Raw genomic sequence first — 24345 nt, 5'->3', positions numbered from 1 at the left:
TAGAAACACGAAACCTACCAAGACTAAATCACAAAGAACAGAAAATCTGAATTGACATATAACTAATAAGGAGATTGAATCAAAAAATCAAAATCTGACAGAGAAGAGCCCTAGATCTGAGGAATTCTACCAAGTATTTGAAGAAGAACTAACACCAATAGTTCCCAAATTTTTACCAAAAAATTATAGAGCAGGGAATACTTTGTAACTTACTTTTCTGTGTGTCCAGCATTACCCTGATACCAGAGCCAGACAAAGACACTGCAAGAAAAAACTACAGACCACTATCACTTATAAACATTGATGCAAAAATCTTCAACAAAATACTAGCCAACTGAATTCAGCAGCATATTAAAAGAATTACACACCATGACCAAGTGGGTTCCCAGGATGGTTCAGCATATGAAAATCAACCAGTGCAGTATACCATATTAACTGAATGAAGGCAGGGGGTGGAGGGAGAGGTAACCTGATCATCATAATTGAACGCAGCAACCTATTAAAATTTTTTGTTTTTACACTCATAAAACTAGGCATAGAAGGAAACTACGTTAACACAGTAAAATCCATATATGAAAAACCCACATTGAGCTTCATGCTCAATGGTGAAACACTGAAAGCTTTTCCTCTAAGATTAAGAACAAGGTAAGGATTCCCGCTTTTACCATTTCTATTTAACATGGTATTGGAAATTCTAACAAGAGCAATTATACAAGAAAAAGAAATAAAAGCCATCCAAATTGGAAAGGAAGAAGTAAAATTATCTCTGAAAATGACATGATCTTATATGTATAAAACCCTAACACCTCAAACTAACATGACATTGTTAATCAACTACACTCCAATGTAAAATAAAAAGTTAAGAAAAAACAAACAAACCCTAAAGATTCCACACATGTTCAAAAATAAAACCAAAAAAAAACCTGTTAGAACTAATAAATGAATTCAAGTAAAGTAGCAGCACACAAAGTCAGCACACAAAAATCAGTTGCATTTCTATACGCTAAAAATGAACAATCTGAAAAGGAAATTACAAAAGCAATTTCATCTACAATAGCATTAAAAAATAAAATACTTAGAAATAAACTTAATCAAGGAGGAGAAAGTCTTGTACTATGAAAACTACAAAGCATTGCTGAAAGAAATTACAGATGACATAACTAAATTAAAACACATTTATGTTCATGGATTGGCAAACTTAATATTGTTAAAATGTCAATACTACCCAAAGTCATCTACAAATTCAATGTGATTATCCTATCAAAACCCAAATGTCATTTTTGCAGAACTAGAAAACCCCATCCTGAAATTCATATGGAACCTCAAAGGACCTGGAATAGTCAAAACAGTCTTGAGAAAGAACAAAACTGGAAGAGTCACACTTCATGACTTCAAAACTTACTGCAAAGCTACAGTAATCAAAACAATGTGGTGCTGGCATAAAGACAGACACATAAGCCAGTGGAATAGAATAGAGAGCCCAGGAATAAGTCCTTGCATATATGATCAAACGATTTTTGACAAGGGTGCCAAGTCCATGGAGAAAGGACAGTCTTTTCAAAAATGGTGCTGGGAAAACTAGATATCCATGTGCAAAAGAATGAAGTTGGACTGTTACCTAAGACCATAAACAAAAATTAACACAAAATGGATCAAAGACCTAAGAGCTATAAAACTCTAAAACTCTTAGAAGAAAACATTGAGGGAAAGCTTCATGACTTTGGTTTTGGCGATGATTTCTTAGTTAGGACACCAAAGGGGCCAGCCAAGGGAGCTTTCTCAGTCCCAACCCCACCTCCAAGACACCCCATTGCCCAGGGATGCCTACTATAAACTGCACACCCAAGAGGGAAGGGGCCACAGAGCCAGAGATGACAGACCCATTTAAAGTCAACACCACAAAAGAGATTGAAGAAGGTGTGGGGTGAGACTGCCAAGATTCTGCATCTCAGCAAGCTCCCAGGTGTTGCCCGTTGACAGGTCTGTGGGCAGAACTTTGAACAACACTGAAAACAGCTGTTAATCTGTGGAAGCTACTCTAATCAAATGATTAGTGCCCCTTGGCATCTTCCAGGATCACAGGCCCCCTGTGATGGATACAACAGAAACATACATCCCAGAGCAGTGACATGCTGATCTTGTCCTCACAGACAGCGGGAAGAAAGTTACTGGAACAGTTCACTTTTTCCAGAGAGAGAATGTGGTATTTCCAAGAAAAGAGTCAATGCTGAGGTCTGAGGCAAGACTGTTTATCATTGGGCTCAGGGTAGGTGGGTTTCCATTTGAAAACTCTGGACATCTGTGGAAGGTATCATTACCACCACCATCCTTCATGAACCTGAGGAAGAATACCCAGAGGAAAGTTGCCCTCTGATAACATTTCTTGCAAAAAAGATCTGGAATTGGCAAGAAGAGCTCAAGGTTATGGCCAACCATTTCATGTTAGATTCGTAGAATGCAGAGAGCCACAACTCAAAGTTGATCTGAGCAAACATTCTGTTTTCCGGAGACCTACCCTAATGAATTGCCGACGTCACCTGGAGATCCAGTGGTACAACCAGGACTCAACTCTAGCCTTCTTCCTTTGTGTACTTTTTCTAGAGCACCATGCTGCCTCAGTCGTGATCTTTCCCAGCCTTGTTTGGGCCCAGCTACCCTAAAAGCAGCATCTGTGTTTCAGTGCATTTTACAGTGAACTCAAACTTTATTGAGTCTTGTAGAAGTTACAACATTTGCTGAAGTGAGGACACTCTAAGGGGCAACCCTGTTTGGACCTAGGACTTGCTTTTTAATTTGTGAGACTTGGCTGATGAGAGCCAGATAAGACAGCCAGGTTGATCTCAAGATGGATGGGTTTGAAAGGGTGAAGTAAAGTGGGGGCACGCGTGCGCACGCACACACACACAAATAAACCACCAGTTGGCTCAGGAAGATACTCAGTTTCTTTATCAGCCTGGCGAGGGGAGACTGGGGACACACGAATCTTGCTTTATCTTCATTCATGCCACAAGAAGCTTTCCATAACTGAAAGCTACCTTGGAGGCTTATTCCAGGATGGCTAATTGAGATTTATTAAGCAGTATATTAGATGTGAGTTTTCCAGAAATGTCAAAAAGCACCGCGCGGCATGCGGGATCCTAGTTCCCCACCCAGGGTTCGAACCCACGCATTGGAAGCGCAGAGTCTTAACCACTGGACTGCCAGGGAAGTCCCTGAAGACCATCTTGCAGTGTGCCCGGAGCCACCCAACTCTCTGCTGAGAGGCTGTGCTATTCTGTGGAAGGTGCTGACACAGATGACTTCACCCTGCTCAGGATTGTGGTCCCTCAAAGTGAGATTGATCATGTACAAATAAAACAGATGTTCAATCAGATATATCAGAAGACCTTGGGCGCAGTAATTCCAAGTGACACGAGTGGAGATTACCACAGGCTTCTTCTGACCATTGTGGACCAGGAGGAGGGATTTTTTTTTAATGAAGCAATTCAAAGCTTATCCTTCAAAATAGTGACTGACCCACATACAACAATATAAACCATCACCTAAGCAAAAAAGCTTTTTACTAAAGACTATGTCAGGGTAATGTATTTGGTTTGCACATGTGGTTATTGCCTTAACTCCAGTGTTATTTTTTTCTCTGTATACAATCAGTGTAAAGCCATATCATGATAATGTAGTAATAATTTAGTATTTATAAAGCATAATTCTCATTGCTCTTACTCTAATTGGAATACCAAATTGAATAAAAATCACAATCTGTAAAAAAGGAGGGAGGAGAAAACATAGGACAAAAGCTTTACAACATTGGGTTTGGCAGTGATTTTTTTGGATATGACACCAAAGGCACAGGTAACAAAAGAAAAAATAGGAAAATTGGACTTAATGAGAATTTTTAAATTTTGTATAGCAAAAGACTATCAACAGAGTCAAAAAGCAACCCATAGATTAGGAGAAAATATTTGCAAACCATATATCTGATAAGAGATTAATAACTAGAATACATAGAAAACTCCTAAAACACAACAGAACAAACAGCTCGATTCAGAAACGGGCAAAGGACTTGAATAGACACTTTTCCAAAGAAGATGTACGAATTGCCAATAAGTACATGAAAAGATACTTAACATCACTAATCACGATGGAAAAGCAAATCAAAACAACAGTGAGATACTACCTCACACCATTAGGATGGCTACTATCAAAAAGCAGAACACAAGTATTGACAAGGATGTGGAGCAATTGGAACTCTTGTACACTGTTGGTGGGAATTTAAAATGATACAGACACTATGAAAAACAGTATGGAATTCCTCAGAAAGTTAAAAATAGAATTACTATGTGATCCAGCAATTACACTTCTAGATATATACCAAAATAATTGAAAGCAGGATCTTGAAGAGATATTTGTACACCCATGTTCATAGCAGCATTAATCACAATAGTTAAAACATGGAGTCAAGCCAAATGCATTCATCTTGAGATGATTGGATAAGCAAAATGTGGAATATGCACACAATGGAATGACATTCAGCCTTAAAAAGGGAGGAAATTATATAATATGCTACAACATGGATAATTTGCTACAAGCAAATTATATAATATGCTACAGTGACCTTGAGGTCATTATGCTAAGTGAAATAAGCCAGTCTCTAAAAGACAAATACTATATAATTCCACTTACATGAGATACCTAGAGTAGTCAAAAACAGAGAGACAGACAGTAGCATGGTAGTTGCCAGAGCTTGGAATGAGAGGAGATGGGGAGTTATGTTTAATGGGTACAGAGTTTCAGTTTTATGCGATGAAAAGAGTTCCGGATATGGATTGTGCTGATGGTGACACAACATTATGAATGTATTTAATGCTACTGAACTGCACACTTAAGAATGGTTAAGATGGTACATTTCCTGTGTATTTTTCCACAATAAAAAAAATTGAGAAGGAGACTTGGCTTGGACTAGGCTAAAATCTAAATATATATAACCTGCTTAATCTAAATATATGTAACCTGCTTAATCCAGGGTCAAAAATTAAAGAAAAAAAAATGGGGCTAGAAAAGTGAAAGGCATGCTTTAAATAATTAAATTCATTTTAAAAATAATTTATTCTTATTTAATGCCAAACTTGTTTTCTCTGCTTTGTTGTTGTGTGTGCATGTGTATATGGTAGATTTTCTGGTATTAATTATGTAATTTTGGTTCTTTGCTATTTGAAATGAAATAATAAGTGATTTTTGTTGAATAATGCCACTTTGGCAGTTTATAGTTTACTTATGTAGCAGTGTATTCGTTTTCTGTTGCTGCATCACATATTACCACAAACTTAGAGGCTTAAAACAATGCCCAGTTATCAGCTTACAGTTATGTAGATTAGAAGTTAGGTTGAGCTCAGCTGAGTTCTGTTTAGGGTTTCTCAAGGCTGAAATCCAAGGGGTTGGCCAGGCTGGGCCCTTATCTGAAGACTCTGGGGAAGAATTTGTCTTCACGCTCATTCCGACAACAGCAGCACCTCAGTATTTTGCAGCTGGAGATCTGAGGTCCATGTTTCCTGGCTGACTGTCGGCCAAGGGCCTCTCTGAGCCCCTGGAGGCTGCCTGTAGGCCTCTTCATCTTTCCCCTCCATCTTCAAAGCCAGCTGTGCAGTGTCAGGTCCTTCTCAGCCTTTGAATCTGATCTGCCGCCCCACTCCCAACAGAAGAATGCTCTCAGCTTTTATAAGGGCTCACTTGATGGGGTCAGACCCAGCTGAATTATCTGTATGTTAAGATCAACTGATTTGGGACTTGAATTACATCTTCAGAATCCCTTCACAACATTCTTTTTTTTTTTTTAATTTATTTGTTTATTAAAAAAATTTTTTAACATCTTTATTGGAGTATAATTGCTTTACAATGGTGTGTTAGTTTCTGCTTTATAACAAAGTAAATCAGTTATACATATACATATGTTCCCATATCTCTTCCCTCTTGCATCTCCCTCCCTCCCACCCCTCTAGGCGGTCACAAACCACCGACCTGATCTCCCTGTGCTATGCTGCTGCTTCCCACTAGCTATCTATTTTACGTTTGGTAGTATATATATGTCCATGACACTCTCTCACTTTGTCCCAGCTTACCCTTCCCCCTCCCCATATCCTCAAGTCCATTCTCTAGTAGGTCTGTGTCTTTATTCTCATCTTACCCCTAGGTTCTTCATGACCTTTTTTTTTTTTTCTTAGATTCCATATATATGTGTTAGCATACTGTATTTGTTTTTCTCTTTCTGACTTACTTCACTCTGTATGACATACCCTAGATCCATCCACCTCAATACAACAAACTCAATTTCATTTCTTTTTATGGCTGAGTAATATTCCATTGTATATATGTGCCACGTCTTTATCCATTCATCAGTTCATGGACACTTAAGTTGCTTCCATGTCCTGGCTGTTGTAAATAGAGATGCAAAGAACATTTTGGTACATGACTCTTTTTGAATTATGGTTTTCTCAGGGTATATGCCCAGTAGTGGGATTGCCGGGTCGTATGGTAGTTCTATTTTTAGTTTTTTAAGGGACCTCCATACTGTTCTCCATAGTGGCTGTATCAATTTACATTCCCACCAACAGTGCAAGAGTGTTCCCTTTTCTCCACACCCTCTCCAGCATTTATTGTTTCTAGATTTTTTGGTGATGGCCATTCTGACTGGTGTGAGATGATATCTCATTGTAGTTTTTTTTTTTTAATTTATTTATTTTTATTTATTGTTATGGCTGTGTTGGGTCTTCGTTTCTGTGCGACGGCTTTCTCTAGTTGTGGCAAGCGGGGGCCACTCTTCATTGCAGTACGCGGGCCTCTCACTATCGCGGCCTCTCTTGTTGCGGAGCACAGGCTCCAGACGCGCAGGCTCAGTAATTGTGGCTCACGGGCCCAGTTGCTCCGCGGCATGTGGGATCCTCCCAGACCCAGGCTCGAACACGTGTCCCCTGCATTGGCAGGCAGATTCTCAACCACTGCGCCACCAGGGAAGCCCCTCTCATTGTAGTTTTGATTTGCATTTCTCTAATGATTAATGATGTTGAGCATTCTTTCATGTGTTTGTTGCCAATCTGTATATCTTCTTTGGAGAAATGTCTATTTAGGTCTTCTGCCCATTTTTGGATTGGGTTGTTTGTTTTTTTGTTATTGAGCTGCATGAGCTGCTTGTAAATCTTGGAGATTAATCCTTTGTCAGTTGCTTCATTTGCAAATACTTTCTCCCATTCTGAGGGTTGTCTTTTGGTCTTGTTTATGGTTTCCTTTGCTGTGCAAAAGCTTTTAAGTTTCATTAGGTCCCATTTGTTTATTTTTGTTTTTATTTCCATTTCTCTAGGAGCTGGGTCAAAAAGGATCTTGCTGTGATTGATGTCATAGAGTGTTCTGCCTATGTTTTCCTCTAAGAGTTTGATAGTGTCTGGCTTAACATTTAGGTCTTTAATCCATTTTGAGTTTATTTTTGTGTATGGTGTTAGGGAGTGTTCTAATTTCATACTTTTACATGTACCTGTCCAGTTTTCTCAGCACCACTTATTGAAGAGGGTGTCTTTTCTCCTCTGTATATTCTTGCCTCCTTTATCAAAGATAAGGTGACCATAGGTGCGTGGGTTTATTTCTGGGCTTTCTATCCTGTTCCATTGATCTATATTTCAGTTTTTGTGCCAGTACCATACTGTCTTGATTAGTGTAGCTTTGTAGTATAGTCTGAAGTCAGGGAGCCTGATTCCCCCAGCTCCATTTTTCGTTCTCAAGATTGCTTTAGCTATTCGGGGTCTTTTGTGTTTCCATACAAATTGTGAAATTTTTTGTTCTAGTTCTGTGAAAAATGCCAGTGGTAGTTTGATAGGGATTGCATTGAATCTGTAGATCGCTTTGGGTCATTGCATTTGGGTAGAGTCATTTTCACAGTGTTGATTCTTCCAATCCAAGAACATGGTATATCTCTCCATCTATTTGTATCATCTTTAATTTCTTTCAGCAGTGTCTTATAATTTTCTGCATACAGGTCTTTTGTCTCCTTAGGTAGGTTTATTCCTAGATATTTTATTCTTTTTGTTGTAATGGTAAATGGAAGTGTTTTCTTAATTTCACTTTCAGATTTTTCATCATTAGTGTATAGGAATGCAAGAGATTTCTGTGCATTAATTTTGTATCCTGCTACTTTACCAAATTCATTGATTAGCTCTAGCAGTTTTCTGGTAGCATCTTTAGGATTCTCTGTGTATAGTATCATGTCATCTGCAAACAGTGACAGCTTTACTTCTTCTTTTCCGATTTGGATTCCTTTTATTTCTTTTTCTTCTCTGATTGCTGTGGCTAAAACTTCCAAAACTATGTTGAATAATAGTGGTGAGACTGGGCAACCTTGTCTTGTTCCTGATCTTAGCGGAGATGGTTTCAGTTTTTCACCACTGAGGACGATGTTGGCTGTGGGTTTGTCATATATGGCCTTTATTATGTTGAGGAAAGTTCCCTCTATGCCTACTTTCTGCAAGGTTTTTATCATAAATGGGTGTTGAATTTTGTCGAAAGCTTTCTCTGAATCTATTGAGATGATCATATGGTTTTTCTCCTTCAATTTGTTAATATGGTGTATCACGTTGATTGATTTGCGTATATTGAAGAATCCGTGCATTCCTGGGATAAACCCCACTTGATCATGGTGTATGGTCCTTTTAATGTGCTGTTGGATTCTGTTTGCTAATATTTTGTTGAGGATTTTTGCATCTATGTTCATCAGTGATATTGGCCTGTAGTTTTCTTTCTTTGTGACATCTTTGTCTGGTTTTGGTATCAGGGTGATGGTGGCCTCATAGAATGAGTTTGGGAGTGTTCCTCCCTCTGCTATATTTTGGAAGAGTTTGAGAAGGATAGGTGTTAGCTCTTCTCTAAATGTTTGATAGAATTCGCCTGTGAAGCCATCTGGTCCTGGGCTTTTGTTTGTTGGAAGATTTTTAATCACAGTTTCAATTTCAGTGCTTGTGATTGGTCTGTTCATATTTTCTATTTCTTCCTGGTTCAGTCTCGGCAGGTTGTGCATTTCTAAGCATGTGTCCATTTCTTCCAGGTTGTCCATTTTATTGGCATAGAGTTGATTGTAGTAATCTTTCATGATCCTTTGTATTTCTGCAGTGTCAGTGGTTACTTGTCCTTTTTCATTCCTAATTCTATTGATTTGAGTCTTCTCCCTTTTTTTCTTGATGAGTCTGGCTAATGGTTTATCAATTTTGTTTATCTTCTCAAAGAAACAGCTTTTAGTTTTATTGATCTTTGCTATTGTTTCCTTCATTTCTTTTTCATTTATTTCTGATCTGATCTTTGTGATTTCTTTCCTTATGCTAACTTTGGGGTTTTTTTGTTCTTCTTTCTCTAATTGCTGTAGGTGCAAGTTTAGGTTGTTTATTTGAGATGTTTCCTGTTTCTTAAGGTAGGATTGTATTGCTATAAACTTCCCTCTTAGAACTGCTTTTGCTGCATCCCATAGGTTTTGGGTTGTCGTGTTTTCATTGTCATTTGTTTCTAGATATTTTTTGATTTCCTCTTTGATTTCTTCAGTGACCTCTTGGTTATTAAGGAGTGTATTGTTTAGCGCCCATGTGTTTGTACTTTTTACAGATCTTTTCCTGTAATTGATATCTAGTCTCATAGCGTTGTGGTCGGAAAAGATACTTGATACGATTTCAATTTTCTTAAATTTACCGAGGCTTGATTTGTGACCCAAGATATGATCTATCCTGGAGAATGTTCCATGAGCACTTGAGAGAAATGTGTATTCTGTTGTTTTTGGATGGAATGTCCTATAAATATCAATTAAGTCCATCTTGTTTAATGTATCATTTAAAGCTTGTGTTTCCTTATTTATTTTCATTTTGGATGATCTGTCCATTGGTGAAAGTGGGGTGTTAAATTCCCCTACTATAATTGTGTTACTGTCGATTTCCCCTTTTATGGCTGGTAGTATTTGCCTTATGTATTGATGTGCTCCTATGTTGGGTGCATAGATATTTACAATTGTTATATCTTCTTCTTGGATTGATCCCTTGATCATTATGTAGTGTCCTTCCTTGTAATAATCTTTATTTTAAAGTCTATTTTGTCTGATATGAGAATTGCTACTCCAGCTTTCTTTTGATTTCCATTTGCATGGAATATCTTTTTCCATCCCCTCACTTTCAGTCTGTATGTGTCCTGAGGTCTGAAGTGGGTCTCTTGTAGACAGCATATATATGGGTCTTGTTTTTGTATCCATTCAGCCAGTCTATGTCTTTTGGATGGAGCATTTAATCCATTTACATTTAAGGTAATTATTGATATGTATGTTCCTATTCCCATTTTCTTAATTGTTTTGGGTTTGTTATTGTAGGTGTTTTCCTTCTCTTGTGTTTCTTGCCTAGAGAAGTTCCTTTAGCATTTGTTGTAAAGCTGATTTGGTGGTGCTGAACTCTCTCAGCTTTTGCTTGTCTGTAAAGGTTTTAATTTCTCCATCAAATCTGAATGAGATCCTTGCTGGGTAGAGTAATCTTGGTTGTAGGTTTTTCTCCTTCATCACTTTAAATATGTCCTGCCACTCCCTTCTGGCTTGCAGAGTTTCTGCTGAAAGATCAGCTGTTAACCTTATGGGGATTCCCTTGTGTGTTATTTGTTGTTTTTCCCTTGCTGCTTTTAATATGTTTTCTTTGTATTTAATTTTTGATAGTTTGATTAATATGTGTCTTGGCGTGTTTCTCCTTGGATTTATCCTGTATGGGACTCTCTGTGCTTCCTGGACTTGATTAACTATTTCCTTTCCCATATTACAGAAGTTTTCAACTATAATCTCTTCAAATATTTTCTCAGTCCCTTTCTTTTTCTCCTCTTTTTCTGGGACCCCTATAATTCGAATGTTGGTGTGTTTAATGTTATCCCAGAGGTCTCTGAGACTGTCCTCAGTTCTTTTTATTCTTTTTTCTTTATTCTGCTCTGCAGTAGTTATTTCCACTATTTTATCTTCCAGGTCACTTATCCATTCTTCTGCCTCAGTTATTCTGCTATTGATCCCTTCTAGAGTATTTTTAATTTCATTTATTGTGTTGTTCATCATTGCTTGTTTCCTCTTTAGTTCTTCTAGGTCCTTGTTAAATGTTTCTTGCATTTTCTGTATTCTATTTCCAAGATGTTGGATCATCTTTACTATCATTACTCTGAATTCTTTTTCAGGTAGACTGCCTATTTCCTCTTCATTTGTTTGGTCTGGTGGGTTTTTACCTTGCTCCTTCATCTGCTGTGTGTTTTTCTGTCTTCCCATTTTGCTTATCTTACTGTGTTTGGTGTCTCCTTTTCACAGGCTGCAGGTTCGTAGTTCCCGTTGCTTTTGGTGTCTGTCCCCAGTGGCTAAGGTTGGTTCAGTGGGTTGTGTAGGCTTCCTGGTGGAGGGGACTAGTGCCTATGGTCTGGTGTATGAGGCTGGATCTTGTCTTTCTGGTGGGCGGGTCCACATCTGGTGTTGTGTTTTGGGGTGTCTGTGGCCTTATTATGATTTTAGGCAACCTCTCTGCTAATGGATGGTGCTGTGTTCCTGTCCTGCTAGTTGTTTGGCATAGGGTGTCCAACACTGTAGCTTGCTGGTCGTTGAGTGAAGCTGGGTCTTGGTGTTGAGATGGAGATCTCTGGGAGATTTTCGCCGTTTGATATTACGTGGAGCTGGGAGGTCTCTTGTGGACCAGTGTCCTGAAGTTGGCTCGTCCACCTCAGAGGCACAGCACTGACTCCTGGCTGGAGCACCAAGAGCCTTTCATCCACACGGCTCAGAATAAAAGGGAGGAAAAAAAGAAAGAAAGAAAGAGGATAAAATAAAATAAAGTAAGATAAAATAAAAAATTTATTAAAATAAAAAATAATTATTATGCAAAAATTTTTTTAAAGTAAAAAGAATGGACGGACAGAATCCTAGGACAAATGGTGAAAGCAAAGCTATACAGACAAAATCTCACACAGAAGCATACACATACATACTCAGAAAAAGAGATAAAGGAGAAAAAATAATATATCTTGCTCCCACAGTCCACCTCCTCAATTTGGGATGATTCATTGTCTATTCAGGTATTCCAGAGATGCAGGGTACATCAGGTTGATTGTGGAGCTTTAATCCGCTGCTTCTGAGGCTGCTGGGAGAGATTTCCCTTTCTCTTCTTTGTTCGCACAGCTCCTGGTGTTCAGCTTTGGATTTGGCCCCAGCTCTGCGTGTAGGTCACCTGAGAGTGTCTGTTCTTCGCTCAGACAGGACGGGGTTAAAGGAGCAGCTGATTCAGGGGCTCTGGCTCACTCAGGCCTGGGGGGAGGGAGGGGTACGGATGCGGGGCGAGCCTGCGGTGGCAGAGGCCAGCATGACATTGCACCAGCCTGATGCGCGCTGTGCGTTCTCCCGGGGAAGATGTCCCTGGATCACGGGACCCTGGCAGTGGCGGGCTGCACAGGATCCCGGGAGCGGAGGGGTGGATAGCGACCTGTGCTCGCACACAGGCTTCTTGGTGGCTGCAGCAGCAGCCTTAGCGTCTCATGCTCGTCTCTGGGGTCCACGCTGATAGCCATGGCTCGCACCCGTCTCTGGAGCTCCTTTAAGCAGCGCTCTTAATCCCCTCTCCTCGTGCACCGGGAAACAAAGAGGCAAGAAAAAGTCTCTTGTCTCTTCGGCAGCTCCAGACCTTTTCCCAGACGCCCTCCCAGCTAGCTGTGGCGCACTAGCCCCCTTCAGGCTGTGTTCACGCCGCCAACCCCAGTCCTGTCCCTGCAATCCGACCGAAGCCCGAGCCTCAGCTCCCAGCCCCGCCCGCCCTGGCGGGGGAGCAGACAAGCCTCTCGGGCTGGTGAGTGCTGCTCGGCGCCAAGCCTCAGTGCGGGAATCTCTCCACTTTGCCCTCCGCACCCCTGTGGCTGCGCTCTCCTCCATGGCTCCGAAGCCCCCCCCTCCGCCACCCACAGTCTCCGCCCGCGAAGGGGCTTCCTAGTGTGTGGAAACCTTTCCTCCTTCACAGCTCCCTCCCAGTGGTGCACGTCCCGTCCCTATTCTTTTGTCTCTGTTTTTTCTTTTTTCTTTTGCCCTACCCAGGTACGTGGGGAGTTTCTTGCCTTTTGGGAGGTCTGAGGTCTGCCAGCGTTCAGTGGGTGTTCTATAGGAGCAGTTCTACATGTAGGTGTATTTCTGATGTATCTGTGGGGAGGAAGGTGATCTCCGCGGCTACTCTTCCGCCATCTTCTCCTTCCAAGCCCACAACATTCTTTAGATTGGAGTTCGATTAAATTACCAGAGGAGGGGACTGTTAGGAGGCCATCTTTAGAATTCTCTCTCTCACAAGTAGTATTTGACTCACAACAAGATTTTTTATAGGTATTTGATATAAAGTACACAGGGCTAAGATTCGAAAGATCCTGGGTTCTGTTTGACTATTTAGTAACTCTGATCCTGGACTATAAGGCTCTTGAGACCAACAATTGTGTCTTATTCATCTGTATAGGCCTAGTGCCTGGCACAGAGTCTGGCTTACAGCAGGAACTTAGAACATATTAAGTCACACTGAGATAATTTTACCCCTTTTTGATTTTTCTTTTTTTAATCTTCATCAAAGTCTTCTTATGAATTAAAACTGAGGTGGTTAATGCATGTATAAGTCATTGAAAATTCTAAACCATTACTGTAGGGATAATATACAGCCTCCCCAAAACCCCCCACTTTTTTTTTTAAATCTACCCTTTCACTGAACCTTTTCAAGAACCTTGAGAATTAATACAAACAATATTAATTAATATTAATTAATACAAACAATATTAATTAATATTGTTTGTATTCATACAAACAATATTAACTTTTATACCAGTAAACGTAGCTTGACCAGGGTCACCTATTTGTAAGAAGCAAAGCCAGAAATTTAAATCCAGTCCTACATGTGAATGCAGCTTTTACTTGCCAGTTAATCATCTCTCTTATTTTTAAAAAAACTTTTAAGAGAAGGTGCTGTGCCCTTGATACGTAGAATTATAAGGGATTAAAGCAGAGGTCTGGAGTAAATTGTAAATTGTTTTCTGCTGCCTTAGAACTCATTTAGTCATGTGCATTTTGCTCGTATTCATCTATTGATTTTTCTCTGATTTTTTTTTTCTTGTAAACCCTTACTCTATGTAACATAACTTCTTTTAATTCTATTTTTAGTTGTGAGTAACAGAAATCCTCTTGAATAAATTTAAAAAGTGAGTAAATAGAGAAGACAGGACCAACATGTAAAAGCTCTCTTAGGCAGTAATGCTGTGTGCATTTGTGCGTGCATCTGTACCATTTTCTTCTCTGTAAGAAACAGAGGATCATTTTTCTTTTTTTTTTCTAGTTTCATTTTGTTGTTGTTAGTGCTGATTTTTAATGTTGGATAATCCAGGGTCAAAAATACCAAGAATATAGTGCTTCTTATCTCAAGAACTTTGGCCTCAAAATGGGAGACAGAACACCCTGGTACCGTAGATTCTCATTTCTGTTGGTCTACAGGGAAGGCTTTTTCGGATGTTAGAATGAAATGGTGGCTTTTTTTCATATGTGAAGCGTACTAATCTAGGTATTAAGGACTTTGTTTTATGTTTGATACCAAACTGGCTCCCTGGTGTTGAGTATAAATGATAGATACCTGGACCTTGTACTGTTTGGGGTTGGTGTTATACAGGTAGATTAGAAGGAAGTGGAAGGAAAGAAAACCTATCTGGCTTTGGTTCACAGGGACTTCAGCTGCTTTCCCAAGCCAAAGCCTGGTATCACAGAGTAGAGCTACTCACCCCAGTGGGTTCCCCATTCACGTGATTGATGATCTGGTGGTCAAGCTGAACATACATATTAGAACCTTGCCCACTTTTCTTCATTTCTGCTTCATTGCCTTACCCTAGATTAGGCAAGTAGGATTCTGCGCTAGTAAACTGGGGGTGTACTATGAAGTACAGCGCTGAAAAGGCTCAGAAGAGAGGTGGTTGTACTCTGACTCAATGGGTATTTGAAACATTCTCCTTAATAAGTCTCCTTAATAAGTTTGGAACTTTGATGAGCACAGCTACTTAAAATTCCTCAGGACTTTTGTGGGGTTTTTTTTTTCCCCCTAAATATGTTATAGAATACCAAAGAAGTATATTTTATTTTGCTACTGTCTAAGAAGTTACCTTATAAATTCAATTTAGCTCAATTAACACAGAAATTGTGGCTATTTGCTCACTTAAAGAACATGCCAACCCACAGAAGGATTTTAGAGAATCTTCTGCAAGTGTGCTTTTGGGAGGAATCAATACTTCTTTACTTGAAACCAACTTTGGTTTCCTCGTTTTCCATTCTTTGTGCAGTTAGTTTCTCTGTGATTTAGGATTATGAACTAAGAAGCAATCTTTCTGTTTCAGTATGAAATTTAATACAAATCTTTCTTGTGTATTCAGCGGCCACTGCAGTCATTTGGACAGACAGGAAAAAGGTCTAAGGTATAGTAAATATTTTGTGCTGGCATGCCAAGGGCCTTCCTTCATGCTTGATGAATCTTTGTTTTCATAGAGCACTGCATTCAGTTTAGTTTTGTCATATTTTCTTTGGGGCAGAAAGCTTATTTTGTTTTATTTGGGGTTTTTGTCTTGCCTAGTCGCTTTTGTGCACTGCTTTTATATCTTTAATGGTTCTTCATCTGTAGAGAAAATGGCTTTCTCATCATTCTTTGGGTTTTGAGATTGGAGTTATTCCCATTCTTGCTATTGCTATTATTTTCAAAACTGCAGTTATTGTTTTCCCTCGTAACAAAAGGTTTTAATGGTATTTAATGATATATTTAACTTGCACATTTCACCTACGTCTGTACATGGCAGAAACTATTATAAAGAAACTTAAGAAACTCTAGGGGGCTTTTGGATATGCCCTAGATTTATGGAATGTAGTGTTAATTTTAAATACTTTTCTTTAGTCAAGCTCAAAGTTAAAGCTAGTTCGGAGCCTTGCAGTGTGTGAAGAATCTCCACCACCCCCTACAGCAGAGATATCACAGGAGAACCAGGTAAAAAAAACAAAAACAATAAGCAAAAAAAAAGAAAAGAAAAAATTAATTAATTATTTAAAGATATGGAAAAACCTGCTTCCTGGAGAAAATTTTTCATAATGTTAAATAAAATTTGTATGTGCATGTACGTGTGTTATATATGTTTTTGCTAAGTGAAACTACTAAGTCCAAGGCTTAGTGCAATGATTTCTCGCTGGAAAAACTTAGAGATCATATAATTAACTGAGAATATGGCTTTAAGGGAATTATAAGTTGTATGGAAAAGTTATATTAAAGTAGTACTTCCAGTTAATGTGACTGTGATGAAATTTGCCCTTGAATTTGCCCAAATTTGATTTTGGCTTTTAGAAATTTGTCAAACACCTCGAGTGTGAAGAGGAGACTACCTAAGACTTCTGCTTACATATCGTTTTACTTAACGTGAATGCGTGGTGAAGTCAGTTTTCATATTAGCGTGGCTCTAATAGTTGTCTAATATTTCTAATTCCTCTTCTGTCTATGTTTGCAAAGTATAGAACTAACAAGGCTCAAGCAAATAGTTTGGTTTTTTGCTTTTTATATTCTTTTTAATGCTATGACTTTACTTTTCTGTTAATTTCAGTTATGGATTGATCTTTGTCTTATGTTACATGTGGACATTTACATATAATTATTTTTGGACCCTCTACCAGTGTTTATCAATGTGATAACTTGGGCTGTTTGTGGCTTGTTCTACTTTTTAAGAGTTTGAATAACCTAAAATCCCTCTGTATTCCAACAATTAGTTTCCAAAGAATTGAGGCAATTTTGTGGTTAAGACACATGACTGAATAAAGGAAAAGAGAAAAAAAGCCATGACAGGTTGTATGTCTTTTTTTTTTTTTATGCTAATTGTACGTTTGTCAATTCAAGCAAAGACTGTTATGCTTTGCCTTGATTTAGAAGATGATGACGTCAAAAGCCTACTGTAGATACTGAAGATAGTTGTCACATATTTAGAATGAGTTCTGTTTTTAAAAGCACTACAACTCTGTCTTTGAATTATAAGAAAAGGACGGTTTTTTGATAGATTATTTATTGTCAATGAAAAACACTTAATATCAGTTTCCTTTGAAGTTTGTTCAAGTGTCAAGCAACATAGGGTTCAAAATTTACTTTTGATTTTTAAAACTTCTTTTGTACATTCAGAGTAAAGAATGCACCTGTTCAGGGTGGAGCAGTTGGCAATGTAATGTTTCTTGAAAATTACTTTATTCGTTTTGTTGACCAAAATGTTACACCATCTTAGCCTCATGGAATAATTAGTCCAAGGAGATAGAGGAAATGAGAAGGGTCAGGCATTCATAAGACTGTTCGGCCAGAAAAGGTGCCTTTTTTGAGAACAACTGTAACAAACATGATCTTTGGTTTTATTTGGTACATTTCACCTATCTGAAAAATTATTGTGGGAGGCAGAAGGGGGGGGGGAGGGTTCTTATAGTACTTCATAAATTTGTCTAGTGAAAATTCATGAGAAAAAATTAATATAAGGAGTATATGTTGTATTTTAATGTATATATTGTTCAAAACAGCTGAATTACAGCATTTGGATAATGAATAAGGTGGTTATGCCAGAGTTCAGTTATTCCACGTAATATAGTCTTTCTCAATTTCTCTTGGATACACTTAACTTTTTCTTTTAGGATAATAACCTATTATTACCCTCTCTGAACAAAAGATATTCTTTTTAATAGAAAGTCTTTTTCCCAGTCTTGAGTTAACTAAATTGCACCTGAATGGGAATTGGAAAATAAGTTATTTCTTGTAAAATGTACTGGTATCTAATCCTTGACGGCAGAGATACTTTCCAACTAATAATGCTTGCTTCAGAATGTGATTTTTGAGGAATTAATCTGGAATAAAACTCATTGTTCGAAAGGTTGAGAGGCAATTAAAAGAGAGATATCATTTGTGTCTGATGAGAGCTATTGAGAGGGAAGTGACCTCAATAAATGATGTCAATTACAGAGTGAAGAGTAAAGGAATTACAGCTACCTATGGAGATACTGCTCTCATTTGAGTTATTTATAGTCAGGAGAGTTCCTGTATAAGGACTTAGGCATTTAAAATATGTCTTGTTTATTTGCTACTGAAAACAAGGGCTCAGTACCATCTGAAGACAAGCCTCAGTACATTATGCATACTGGATTTTTAAATACAGTTCATCTTGATAAAATAGTTTAATATCTGTAATTAAAATATGTGACTTTAGAAAGAGAATTTAGAAATGAAATCTGATAGTCATTATAAGTGCCTTTTAGTGACGTTCTAAATGTGAAATCTTTTCTTCCAACCAGGATTTTATAGATTATCCTTGAGTAACAGGAATAGAAGCTGTAAGTCAGGAGAACTTCTAAATATTCTACTTCTGAAACATAGTTCTGGGATTCATTTTTAAATATCTGTTTTACAGTTAAAAAAGAATGAGGAAAGTGGATTAGAAAATGAGTCATAATGAGAAAAATGACTGGTTGATGAACGTATGACGTTGATTAACGTATGAGGTTTGGTAAACAAGACAAAGGAGGACTTAAAGCAGGTGTTCATCATTTTAGTGGAAATTGCCAGTGCATAGCTTTTGTCCTATATCCTGAGCACAACTTTGAACTGGGATGGAATGGGAAGCAGAGTTGAAAAAAGATGAAAAAAGCAGTCAGCAACCCCATAGGAAAAAATATGTATATATTTGATCTGAAATTCTTCTGCCAAATACTATTTTGAAAAAAATTATGTGGGGAGAAAATGTGTAATAGAAATCCTGGTGGCTGCAAGTTTAAGAATCCTGAAATTTATATCTTCTTCGATATTGACTTATTGCGCCTACCGTCACCACCAACCCTCACCTAGAAAAGCGAAGTAATTGATTAATATTTTTCATCTCTAAAGAACAACTGTATACAGTAATTTAGCCTGCAAATAGGCTGTAACTTTATCTTTAGTAGAAATGGTCTGGAATTTAGTCTGCCTTTCTTTATAAGTTTGCCTGAATAAACAGAGCTATGTGATTTTTATCTATTTGAGCTGTATGAATTAATTTCCAGTAATTCCTTTGGGCTCTGAAATTGCATATAATGACATTGTTTCAAAAATAAAATGTAGACATAGTTCTCCTTTTCAGTCTTAGAGAATATGGTTACTTTACAAGTAAATATTATATATCACTAAGGAAAACAATTTTTGTTTGAAATCTTTCTGAAACAACTTTGTGGTGATTGACGGAGGAACAGTGATACTAGGCTCAAATAGGAAATAACCGAAGTCGGGGGTTTGGTTTTGGAAAGTTTTTATTTACAGTTTTATATGAAAAGAAAATGAAGAAATATGAATTTATAATGGACACTCAAAGTATTTTTTGATAAGTGTTGACCTGACTCTCATATGTTCCTATTGTCATGATTGATGATAATTATCATACTTTTGCTTGACCGTGGCATCTCCATTGCAAAACAAAATAGGTTAAAAAGAACTTTGTTCTGATCCTCCAAGGGTTTTACAAGTAGATTCATTTAAACTATTCTTAAAAAAACTTTTATTTTCTCTAAGATAATTTTCAGGATATGTTTCAATTGATAAATTCAACTCAAAGCCTTAATTTTAACATTTTTTATCAAGAGTTGATTAAAACGGTAAAAATATTTTAAGTTGCATTCTAGTTTGAAGAATCTAATTGGATAAAATAAAAATCTTTTTCTCCATACAAGTTTGTATTACTCAAAAAAATACAAATGTGAAGTATTAACTGAATCACTTTATATTTTCACTTAATAACTGCTTTTACCTTCCAACAGGAGAAAATTCAGATCCAGTTAACACAATCATTTGAAAAAGAGGAGAAGCCCTCAAAAGATGAAGCAGAAAAAGAAAAAGCCAGTGATAAGTTGCCCAGAAAAATGTTATCAAGAGGTTTGCAATTTATTTCTGTGTTTTTTAGACGAAATTTGAGTTTTACTGTCAATAATTCCATCCTTTACCCCTTGAATAATTTTACATAGTGTATTTCTATTAAAAATGATCTCGAACAGACCGAAGGGATGATAGTGTTCTGGGCAAAATGGCATAAGACAGTTCTGAACATCAGTAAGATGCTTTAGCCCAAAAACTGCAACACATGCAGACGTCACCAAGGAAGGTAACTGTCATGATCACTTTTTGGTCTGTCTCTTGTATTGAAATAATGGAATCACTATAACTTGAATACTGATTCCACTAAAAAATTTTTTTTTTAATTCCTTGTGATACAGAGAGCTGATGCCAAAAATGTTCAGTATCCAGTAAGAATATTCTTGGAAACCCAGAATGTTTATCTTTTATAATAAATTTTAAGGGACTTCATCATATATCATTACAAGTCTATAAAAATGCTTTTTTAATTTATAGACCCAGTTATGTTGACCAGTTTTATAAACAGCATAGGGATATTACATTTAAGGCGAAGAAATAAACATGAATGTTTGTAAAGAAACATTTTGAAAGCGAGCTTTTTGTGATAGACCCGATCAAATCTAATTGAATATTCTTTCAGAGCTACAGTTCCTGCCTATCTGCAAATTATTGCCTGCACTTATATTTGTAACTGAACTAAGCAGACTCAATTTGCTTCAAATGTAGTTAATTGTCTAAATCATTCTGATTTTTTGCTTGAGACATTTTTGAATATGAGGATTGTGGTGAGTATATAAAAGGATCTTTAAGAATTCAGAACAAATTAAACTGGCACATTTGAGAGATAAATTTTTTTAAGAATGTACATAGACATACAGTTATGTAAATCCATGTCATGCTCGTTATATGGGAGTAGCAAAATTGTGGTCATCTGAATTCATCATAAATTCCATTTTCCTACTTTGTCAGTTTTTTTTCAATGTGGGGCATCTCATTTTATTTTAATATACATCATGTGTAAAGGGAAAGGGATTTGTTTCAAACAACTTTATACTGGGTTTTTGTGTTGTTGTTTTTTAGATTCCAGTCAAGAATACACTGATTCAACTGGCATAGATCTACATGAATTTTTAGTAAATACATTAAAAAACAATCCCAGGTAAAAATTAAATTTATAAGGTTTACATTGCTTCTAGAGTACCATAATTTTGTTATATATGTTTTCATTACTGAGTTAGAATAAGATTAAAATATTTAAAGTACACCAGAAACATTTTAGTTTCTTAGGGCTAAGATGTTGTTGGCCTCTATATGCACATGTATAAATATCTTTTTGCATTATGTATATCACCATGATATAAAGATAATTCATACTCTGTAGGAATTTGGGGAAATACAGAATCACCAAGCTATTTTGACTCTTAATTGAGATGAAGAGTTATCATTAATCATGAAATAGGAGAGAGAGAAATATACCTCATGATAAAGCACTCAACCGGGTAACTTAGTCTATTCACTTATGACAAGTTTTTGGACTTAATTGAATGCAGAATTTTTGTTTCTTCTTGCTTAGTTTATAAACCTCCAACCCAAAGATTTTTAAGGTGCTTATTTGAGTCACAACTTTAACTAATTGTGAAATCTTTTGTTGGCAAAATCTTTTGTTTTGCCAAGGTACTAGATAAATAGATTTAGCTTTTTGGCAGGTCATTGACCCCAGTGAGGCAGTCTCCCCACAGACAGGTTTATCCACAACATACCTGACCAACATGTTCATGGGGTAGAAGACTTGAAGGTTAAGAACCCCTCCTCCAGATGTTAGCTTCCCAGAGTGGTAAAAATTTGTGAAATCTTCAGTTCATTGTGTAGGTGCACATGAAAGAAAACAAACAACTCTCTTTAGTATCACTGAGCCTTATCTCATGTCCTGCTTCAAGATACACCTTTAATTTCATTCAGGATTTATTGTTTCAGTACCATCTTGATTTCCTATTTTACGTTTTACATAAACCCCAAAAGGAGACCCACCAAAATGAAAAGTGGTCTCCTTGTAGTATGGGCTGAAGGTGTGTAAGTGTGAGGTGAGGAAGAAGTCAGTCAACTCTGCAAACTTATTCCTCAGTGGTCCCAACTGAAAGATGAATTCATTAGTCCATTGAACAGGCATTTGTTGGGTATATATCATGTGCTAAGCATTGTGCTAAACATTGTAGGTATAAAGATGAACAAAATATAATCTCTGACCCTAAAATATTCACTGTCTGTGTGCTAGGAAAAAAACCCACGATATGTAATTAAAATAGAATAGATGTTGTAAAAGAAGTTTTTCAGGGTGCTTTAAAAACACAGGGAGGGGATCCCAACCTCTGAAAGGATATGGTAAGGCTTCACTGAAAAGATAATGCCTGAGCTGAGTCTTGAATTCAGAGTGCTTTAAACTGGAAAATGAGCAGCACAAGGGAGACAAGAGCATCGCCAGGGCACGGTCGTACGAGAGAGAGGTGGCATATCCAAGCAAAGACGAGATTGTACACTCTGGCTCTAGCAGGGAGGCATGTGGCAAGTGATTCTAGGAAATGAGGCAGAGGGCGTTGTTGAGGAATGAAGGCAGATTATGCAGTTGTACTCAACCTAGGATAGTACCAACACACTGGGGTGGTGAGTGAGTAAGGAGTGCTACTGGTAAGCTAGGGATGCAGTGATCGACGAAAAATAGTCTTACTTGAGATGCCAGTAGTTCATCATTTGAGAAATACTGAGTATGGCATGCTTCGTGGAGGAGTCATGACAGAATTTTCAAAAGGGTGATGCTATAATGAGATTTGTGTTTTAGAAAGATTACTTTGTCAGTGAGGGGCCAAGTTCATAAGCAAGGACTGTGGGTTGGCGAACACAGAGAAGAATAGAGAGGAAAGGACACATTCGAAAGACATCAAAGAAATACCGTGGCAGGACTTGGTAATTATTTGGATATGGAAGAGTAGTGGCATGTTGGAGCAGAACAGAACAGCTGCTAGATTTCTGGCTGGACTGACAGCTAGTCCCATTAACAGGCGAAGTAAATAAGGGCAAGCCTGAATGGAGTAAGGCATGTTCTGTTATAAATGAGTATAGTTTGAGGTGCCTGATGGAAAGCCACAGTGAGATGAAGTGTGTCGGCAGTTAAAAGGCTCTGGTTTTCAGGTAGATGAGGCTGGCTGCTCTTACCAGCAGCCGTCAGTCTTCAGTAGAGGTGACTCTGGCTTTGTATGAGTTTGCCCAGGGAGATGCAATAAATGACAAGGACGAAATTCTGTGGAAAGACAACGTGTTAAGGGTGGATGTGAAGGAAGAGACCATGGGTGTTAAAGATTGCAAAAGAATCATGAGAACGCTTGTCTTAGAAGTCAGCCAATCGGCAACAGTATCATGAAAGGTAAAACGAAACAATCCATTAGATTGAGGAACTAGGAAGTTGTTGGCTGTTTTAACAAGCCATTTCATTTGCGGTAGGATGGTGGAAACTAGAACTCAATAGATTAAGGAATAGGAGTAACGTAGAAAATACATAGCTAGTTTGTGTAAAACAAGATGGGATCTTAAACAGGCAGAATTTTTCTTTCTTCTGAACCTGTAGGAGAGACATCAATAAGGACAAATATAGAAATCTATATTTATACATTCCAAAATATTTTTCTTTTGTGCAATTCTCTTGTTTTCCTCTACAAATGAAAAAGTTTTAAAGTTATCTGCATATGTGTTTTTAAAGTGTACAATTTAATGGTTTTTAGTATATTCACAGATACGTACAACCATCACTACAATCAATTTTAGAACTTTTTCATCACCCCAGAAGGAAACCCTGAACCCTTTTACTATCACCTCTCTATGCCCTGAACCCTAATCTAGTTTGTCTCTACAGATTTCCTTGTTTTGGGTATCTCATGTGAATGAAATCATATGTATGTGGTCTTTTGTGATTGGCTTCATTCACTTAGCATAATATTTTCAAGGTTCATCCATGTTGTGTAGCATGTATTACAACTTTAATCCTTCTGTGTATGCATTTTTATTTGAATAAATATATAGGTGAATCATTCATTGTAATGGCTAATGAATAAGTTATTACTAATGTCAGTGTGGATTAGAAAGTTGTAGGTAATGTTAAATTTTGTGAGAAACAATATTTGCCTAATTGATGGCTCAGTGTTCTCTCAATGAAACACACAATTAATTGCCAGATATACGTGGCACAAAATTAGTAATAAGTCTGACAAATTTCCATTAGCGCTTTCAAGATTGAATGTTGCTCGGAGATTTCTTCTAAATGTTAAGCAGATTTACTTTTAGTGATACTAAAATTTAGCTAACGTTTTATTTCAAATTTTTTCTTCAGATCATTAATCTTTTATCTTGT

General features: G+C 37.4%; 1 protein-coding gene across 18 annotated transcripts in view; it reads left to right on the top strand.

The window, feature by feature from the left end:
* R3HDM1 (R3H domain containing 1) overlaps nt 1–24345 on the top strand; it is a 119456-nt gene that overhangs the window by 12915 nt on the left and 82196 nt on the right. For 13 of the 18 annotated variants that reach the window (XM_082397829.1, XM_082397821.1, XM_082397819.1 and 10 more), the window contains exons 3-6: nt 15445–15486; nt 15957–16046; nt 19856–19970; nt 21030–21108. In XM_082397829.1, coding sequence (XP_082253955.1) covers nt 15445–15486; nt 15957–16046; nt 19856–19970; nt 21030–21108 — 326 coding nt within the window. Of the gene's footprint in view, nt 1–15444; nt 15487–15956; nt 16047–16842; nt 16890–19852; nt 19971–21029; nt 21109–24345 lie in introns of those variants that run through there. The other 5 variants (XM_082397824.1, XM_082397832.1, XM_082397827.1 and 2 more) reach the window with 4 other exon arrangements.

Source organism: Balaenoptera borealis (genome assembly GCF_965194805.1).
Source record: "Balaenoptera borealis genome assembly, chromosome: 6".
NCBI classification, from domain to species: Eukaryota; Metazoa; Chordata; class Mammalia; order Artiodactyla; family Balaenopteridae; genus Balaenoptera; species Balaenoptera borealis.
The sequence above is the reverse complement of the archived record's forward strand: the minus strand, read 5'-3'. Positions and strand labels throughout refer to the sequence as shown.